Source organism: Mustelus asterias, chromosome 12 (genome assembly GCF_964213995.1).
Source record: "Mustelus asterias chromosome 12, sMusAst1.hap1.1, whole genome shotgun sequence".
In the NCBI taxonomy this organism is placed as follows: domain Eukaryota; kingdom Metazoa; phylum Chordata; class Chondrichthyes; order Carcharhiniformes; family Triakidae; genus Mustelus; species Mustelus asterias.
Genome location: NC_135812.1, coordinates 55693216 through 55700834, shown reverse-complemented (window position 1 = coordinate 55700834; position 7619 = coordinate 55693216). Strand labels below are relative to the sequence as shown.

Genomic DNA, 7619 nt, shown 5'->3' with positions numbered 1-7619 from the left:
AAAAACACAGGAACAAATTGCATCCCTGTTAATACAACTCCACAATTTTGGGCAGAGCAGGGAACAGCCTTAGGTCAGAGAGGGAAGAGTGGGGAGCAGCCTCTGGGCAGTGTAAGCTGTGTGGTGCGCAGCCTCTGGGCAGAGAGAGTTGTGCTATTTGTAGCCTGTCTCATGATACTAAGAGCAGCATCTCTTGATCCTAAAATAGATGGTATTTCTCCGCTGTTGAAACCACACAGAATGCACCAGGTTGAAACCACAGGAATCGGCTAAAAATTGTATTTCACCTAGTGTGTGCACATGGGGGTTTGACAAAATGTTGAGTTTCCTTTTGTAAAATAAAATATATGGATTAGGGCCACTTTTGACTATTCTTCCACCCCCAGGGCCAGCTCACCCTTTTATTTTGTTAGATTAACAAGATAATTTAGCCTGATTATTAGAAGCTATCATCTAAATTCACTAGAAACTCACTTTGTAATATTGTGGAGTAAAATACTGAGGAACAAGGACACAGTGTAGAAAAGCTGACATGACAGAGGAATCCAGGGAGTTTATATTAAACTTTTTAAAGTTTACTACAGTGAACAGATTAAAAAGGAAACACCATGAAGTTTCCTGTGTAAATAATAAAAGGATAGCCACAAAATAGCTTACAAAGGGATGGAGCAGCTGTGAGACAAGAGGAACAGATAATATCAATGAATACGCAGGACATCGAGGTCGAGGGGTGACAAAGGGGTGAATCGGATTTTTTTTTTAGAAACCCTACAGTACAGAAAGAGGCCATTCGGCCCATCGAGTCTGCACCTACCACAATCCCACCCAGGCCCTACCCCCATATCCCTACATATTTTACCCGCTAATCCCTCTAATCTACGCATCCCAGGACACTAAGGGGCAATTTTGTTTAGCATGGCCAATCAACCTAACCCGCACATCTTTGGACTGTGGGAGGAAACCGGAGCACCCGGAGGAAACCCATGCAGACACGAGGAGAATGTGCAAACTCCACACAGACAGTGACCCAAGCCGGGAATCGAACCCAGGTCCCTGGAGCTGTGAAGCAGCAGTGCTAACCACTGTGCTACCGTGCCGCCCCCTGGATTAAAGCCAGGATTAAAGAAACCCTTCTGACAAAAGACTGTGGCAGGAAAGGAACCAAAAGGAGAAGATAAGGACCAGTGAAAGGGAGGGAAAAAGCTAGAAGATAAAAGGTTGCGCTGTGGAAACGGAGAATCCTTTGTGTTCTCTCCCATGCCGTTCTCGGTACAGGTACTGCAACTGATGTGCGGATTAGGTTGATTGGTTATGCTAAAATTGCCCCTTAGTGTCCCGAGATGCATAGGTTAGTGGGATTAGCAGGCAAATGTGTAGGGATATGGGGGTAGGGCCTGGGTGGGATTGTGGTTGGTGCAGACTCGATGGGCCAGATGGCCGCTTTCTGCACTGTAGGGTTTCTGTGACATGAAATTGTAAAGCACTGTCCATGTTCATCACTGTAGTTTGCTTGAAACTTAATAAACGTGTCCTGATTTTGCCTCAATAAAAGTTCACAAAAGTTGCTGCCATATTTCGTTCCAGGCTGAAAAGAGTAACAGAGCCCCCCCACTCCCCCCTCCCCAAAATCAGAAAATGCAGCAGATCAGTCCAGGTTGAGAGCCACTGGGTGGATGTGCGATGGGGGATGAATAATCAGAGGAATGTTCAGTTCACAGGGAGGGGGATGGGGAAGGGGTGTTGGTGCTGGCGGTGGGGAGCATTTATTCTGAAGGGGTCCCATCTCAAACAGTGACCATTAATTTATCACTTTCTTACAATATTGTCCTGAAGTGCAGGAGGTGGCCATTCAACCCATCGAGTCTGCACCACCAACATCAATCCCACTCAGGCCCTATCCGCATAACCCTATGTATTTACCCCGCTAATCCAACTTGACACTATGGGAGAATTCAGCACGTCCAATCCACCTAACCTGCACATCTTTGGAGTGTGGGAGGAAACCAGCGGACCCGGAGGAAACCCGTGCAGACATGGGGAGAATGTGTAAACTCAACACAGTTATCCAAGGTTGGAATTGAACCCAGTTCCCTGGCACTTTTGAGGCAGCAGTGCTAACCACTGTGCCATAGTGTTCCCCTAAAGATTGACCTGCTATTAATTGCCTCATGTTTGTTCTTTTCAGTTTGTCAGTAGTTATGTATTTATTTTTCTCTTGGCTAAAACATATTCTTGTTGTATCACTGAAATCCAGAGAACATAAAATCTGTTCAAACTAAATCTTCTGTGAAGCTCGTTGGGACATTTAATCTATTAAAAACACAATATAAATATATAAACAGTTTATCTGATTTAAATAGATAAGAAATGCGTGGGTTCAGGGCTAGAAAATGAAAGAACTTAAGAGACAGTTTGTCCTGATGGGCTATTGGAAGGGAGGGGAGCAGCAGAGACAGCTGGTGAGATTGTCTCAAAGTTAGTGACAAAGAAGCTTCATGAGCTCCTCACACTTCTTGTTGGTGGTGAGGGTAGAGGAGACAGGGGAGAGGGAGAGACTTTCAAAAGGAACAAACTTCTCATAAGCCATTTAAAAGTCAACACACACTGTACTTCATACAAAATTGATTTATTTAACTTTCACCCAGAATATTATCAACTATATCTAAATTGACCTTCGTGTCAGGGGATTAGCGGGCTATATTAGGTTAAGGTTAAGAGGTGACTTAATAGAGGTATACAAGATGATCAGAGGATTAGATAGGGTGGACAGTGAGAGCCTTTTTCCTCGGATGGTGATGGCTAACACGAGGGGACATAGCTTTAAATTGAGGAGTGAGATATATAGGACAGATGTTAGAGGTAGGTTCTTTACTCAGAGAGTAGTAAGGGCGTGGAATGCCCTGCCTGCAGCAGTAGTGGACTCGTCAACATTAAGAGCATTCAAATGGTTATTGGATAAACATATGGATGATATTGGAATAGTGTAGATTAGAGGGGCTTTAGATTGGTTTCACTGGTCGGCGCAACTTTGAGGGCCGGAGGGCCTGTACTGCGCTGTAATGTTCTATGTTCTAAATATGAGAGGTTACGGGAATAGGCCCTGGGTGGGATTGTGGTCGGTGCAGACTCAATGGGCCGAATGGCCTCCTTCTGCACTATTGGAATTCTATGATCTTATTCTATGATATCTGGGCTGGAGTTTGTCAACTTCAGCAGAAACAGACCCAAATGAAAACAATTCAGTCCTGGATCAGATTAAGAGAACAATCCTATCACTGTTGTGACGTGTGAACTCGCTGGTGTCGCAGCATGTTAGAGGACTGAGTGAATCCCTTCCCACACACAGAGCAGGTGAACAGTTTCTCCCCAGTGTGAATTCGCTGATGTACAGTGAGTTCAGATGATCGCCTGAACCCAATCCCACAGTGAGAGCAGCTGAATGGTCTCTTGTCAGTATGAACACGTTGATGTGTAGTCAGCTTCCCAGAACTTTTACAACATTTCCCACAATCTTGGCATTTAAAAGATCGCTCATCAGTGTGAACTCGCTGGTGTGCCAGTAGACTGGATGACTGTGTGAATCCCTTCCCACACTCAGAACAGTTGAATGGTTTCTCTCCAGTGTGAGTACGCTGGTGTTTTGTGAGGTCAGATGATCGCCTGAAGCCAGTCCCACACTGAGAGCATCTGAAGGGTCTCTCATCAGTGTGAACACGTTGATGGGATATCAGTTCCCAGGAACTTTTGTAGCACTTCCCACACTCTGAACATTTAAAGGTTCTCTTGTCCGTGTGATTAAGTGTGTGTTTCAGCAGGTGGGATGACTGAGCGAATCCCTTCCCACACTCAGAGCAGGTGAACGGCCTCTCCCCAGTGTGAATGCGGCGATGAATTTCCAGTTCAGATGGACATGTGAACGCCTTCCCACAGTCCCCACATTTCCACGGTTTCTCTCCAGTGTGACTGCGCCTGTGTTTTGACAGGGCAGATGATCGACTGAATCCTCGTCCACACAAAGAACACATGTACGATTTCTCCCTAATGTGAATGGTGCTTTTTCCTTTCATGTCCAACATCTGATGATATTCAGATATGATAAATTGGGCAACTGTCAGATCCTGATGTGATGTTTGATTTTAGTTTCCAGACAGTAAATTCTCCCCTTCTCTCTGTGAGATTGATTTAAAACAGAAAAAAGGGAGTGAGAGGGAACCCACAAAAACACAAACAATTGAGCTGAATGAATCTGGTAATTTGTGGGGCTGGTACTATGAAAAAGTGATGATAAAAGATTGTTGTAAGAATACAATTCGTCTGGACGTTCACAGGACTCTGGCCTTAATGGGAGGAAGGGACTAAGAGAGTTCAGAGCAGAATGGATAAAAGAGATGGATTTTATATATCTAAAACCCAGCCAGAAATTTGACAGAATCTCCCAAACCCTCAATCTCCAGCACCTAGTAGGACCAGGATGACAAGTGGATGTGAACACTATCACTTCCAATTTCCCCGCCAAGTCACACACCATCTTGACTTGTCTAACATTCAGTACTGGGTGAACAGAAATGCCCTCCTTTTAAATATTGGAAAGACTGAAGTCATTGTCTTCAGTCCCCACTACAAACTCCACTCTCTACACATTGACTCCATCCCTCTCCCTGATAACCCTGATAAATGGTGATTCATAACTATGGTGAATTTTCAGGACTTTTCACCAGCTTCTGTCCAAATATTTGCGTCATCTCCAGGAACCCAATATTATTTGATTCAATTTGCTCAACTTCACCGTTACATCCATTCTTTTATTACCTCTAGAATTGAAAATTCCAACACACTTCTGACCAGCCTCCCACATTCAACCCTCAAATTTGTGTTTATCCAAAACCCTGTCCTCTGCATGGAGTCCCATTTACACACCCATTTTTTTTTATTAATGACTTAGAGGAGGGGACTGAAGGGTGGATCAGTAAATTTGCTGATGACACCAAGATTGGTGGAGTAGTGGATGAGGTGGAGGGCTGTTGTAGGCTGCAAAGAGACATAGATAGGATGCAAAGCTGGGCTGAAAAATGGCAAATGGAGTTTAACCCTGATAAATGTGAGGTGATTCATTTTGGTAGGACTAATTTAAATGTGGATTACAGGGTCAAAGGTAGGATTCTGAAGACTGTGGAGGAACAGAGAGATCTTGGGGTTCATATCCACAGATCTCTAAAGGTTGCCACTCAAGTGGATAGAGCTGTGAAGAAGGCCTATCGTGTGTTAGCTTTTATTAACAGGGGGTTGGAGTTTAAGAGCCGTGGGGTTATGCTGCAACTGTACAGGACCTTGGTGAGACCACATTTGGAATATTGTGTGCAGTTCTGGTCACCTCACTATAAGAAGGATGTGGAAGCGCTGGAAAGAGTGCAGAGGAGATTTACCAGGATGCTGCCTGGTTTGGAGGGTAGGTCTTATGAGGAAAGGTTGAGGGAGCTAGGGCTGTTCTCTCTGGAGCGGAGGAGGCTGAGGGAAGACTTAATAGAGGTTTATAAAATGATGAAGGGGATAGATAGAGTGAACGTTCAAAGACTATTTCCTTGGGTGGATGGAGCTATTACAAGGGGGCATAACTATAGGGTTCGTGGTGGGAGATACAGGAAGGATATCAGAGGTAGGTTCTTTACGCAGAGAGTGGTTGGGGTGTGGAATGGACTGCCTGCAGTGATAGTGGAGTCAGACACTTTAGGAACATTTAAGCGGTTATTGGATAGGCACATGGAGCACACCAGGATGATAGGGAGTGGGATAGCTTGATCTTGGTTTCAGATAAAGCTCGGCACAACATCGTGGGCCGAAGGGCCTGTTCTGTGCTGTACTGTTCTATGTTCTATCACTCTGTCCTCACTGACCGACACAGGCTCCCGGTTAAACAGCAGCTTAATTTAAAATTCTCATCCTTCTTTTCAAAATCCCTCCAAGGCATTGCTCGTCCCTATTTCCAGTCACACAGATGTGTGAATCTTTTTCCACCAACACACTTACATTCAGGTTCTGATTAATCCAGTGACGCTGTCAGCTTTTGATCTGATGTTTGGTTTGAGTTTCCCACCTTCAAATTCTGCTCTTCTAATATCCTGCAAAACAAAATCCATCACTGTCAGTCCAGAATAGAAATTGAGAAGAATACGTCACCAAACGGCTCTTACTTGGGTTTTGCAGCCTCCACTGAGTATTTATGAAGCACTATGTCAGCTCAGGTTTCGTCTGGGTGCTCCAGTTTTCTCCCACACTATGAAGATGTGCAGGTTCGGTGGATTGGCTATGCTAAATTGCCCCTTAGTGTCCAAAGATGTGTAGGTTAAATTAATTAGCCATCGTAAATTGCCCCTTAGTGTACAAAGATGTGTAGGTTAGGGGGATTAGCAGGGTAAATATCTAGGGTTACAGGGATCGGGTCTGGGTCAGTGCAGACTTGATGGGCCGAATGGCCTGCTTCTACACGGTGGAATGTGTAGGTTAGAGGGATTAGTGGATAAAATATGTAGGGATATGGGGGTAGGGCCTGGGTGGGATTGTGGTCGGTGCAGACTCGATGGGCCGAATGGCCGCTTTCTGCACTGTAGGATTCTATGATCTACACTGTAGGGATTCTATGATACCTGCCTGCTGACAGTGCTCAGTCATACTTCATACAAAACGCAACCAGAACTATGAGAGAATCTCCAACATCCTCACCCTCCCCCACCGAAAAAGACCAGTCAGACTTGGTGAGGAACTGATTTGTCTGACATCCAGAACTGGGTGAACAGAAATTTACTGCATTTAAATTTTGGGAACACTTAAGTAATTGTCTTCAGTTCCCATTGCAAACTCCACTCCCTGACCATTGGCTCCATCGCTCTCACTGACAACAGACCAAGGCGGAACCAAACTGTTCACATGTTGATGAACCAGTTTTATGGACAGGTTGTTCCCTTTGAAGAGTGAAGAACATTGCCCACACAAACATGGCGGCTACGCATGCGCGTAAAACATTACCCTGCGCAAAGATGGCGGAGCGCATGCGCTCTCTCGCACATTGCCCGCAGAAAAAATGGCGGACGTGAACTCGGGTTTTGGAGAAAAATTGCGGCTCCGCTCCTAACAATGTGGGACAGGGAAGAGGACTTTCGGGACTTTTCAGCCTACACAGCATCGGTAGCTCCTGCTCACAGACATTAATTTCTCAGAAAAGCAATTCTCTATTGCCATTACTCGCACTGCGCATGCTGTACTCACCGCTCGGCCCCTCATTCACTCTGATTGGCTGGAGGACCAGCCGCTCCCGGTCGGTACTCCAGCCCCGCCCCCTTTCTTCCTACTGGTCCGGAGCTACCGTCAATCAACCGAGCATTTGTTAGGTGTCAGTGTGGCTCAGAGTGAGGTGGACAATGTGGGAGAATTTACATGAATTACATTCAGATTGCATTGAACTTGTGACTTTGAGAAGAGCTGTGACAGGGACACAAATCTTATTGCATGATTCAAACATGAAGTTCCAGGAAAGATGAGCATGGATTTGGGAGACCAGGTCATGGGAGAGGGTATTTGCAAGTACATTGGGTCAAGGTTGTTTTTTTGAGGAGGAGGTGATGATG

At 45.2% G+C, this 7619-nt stretch overlaps 1 protein-coding gene across 3 annotated transcripts; it reads right to left on the bottom strand.

The window, feature by feature from the left end:
• Positions 1-2286: 2286 nt before the first annotated feature.
• LOC144501933 (uncharacterized) lies at positions 2287-7282 on the bottom strand. Of its 3 annotated transcripts, none has more exons than XM_078225966.1 (3): positions 6718-6981; positions 6025-6116; positions 2287-4169 (listed from the first exon to the last, which is right to left on the bottom strand). In XM_078225966.1, exon 3 carries the CDS (start codon positions 4074-4076, stop codon positions 3273-3275), a length of 804 nt encoding a protein of 267 aa, XP_078082092.1. In that variant the 5' UTR covers positions 4077-4169; positions 6025-6116; positions 6718-6981; the 3' UTR covers positions 2287-3272. The 3 variants fall into 3 exon arrangements, with proteins under 3 accessions (XP_078082092.1, XP_078082093.1, XP_078082091.1); XM_078225967.1 differs by lacking the exon at positions 6718-6981 and adding an exon at positions 7261-7282 and having other exon boundaries at positions 2615-4169; XM_078225965.1 differs by having other exon boundaries at positions 2615-4169; positions 6646-6991.
• Between the last annotated feature and the right edge of the window lie 337 nt (positions 7283-7619).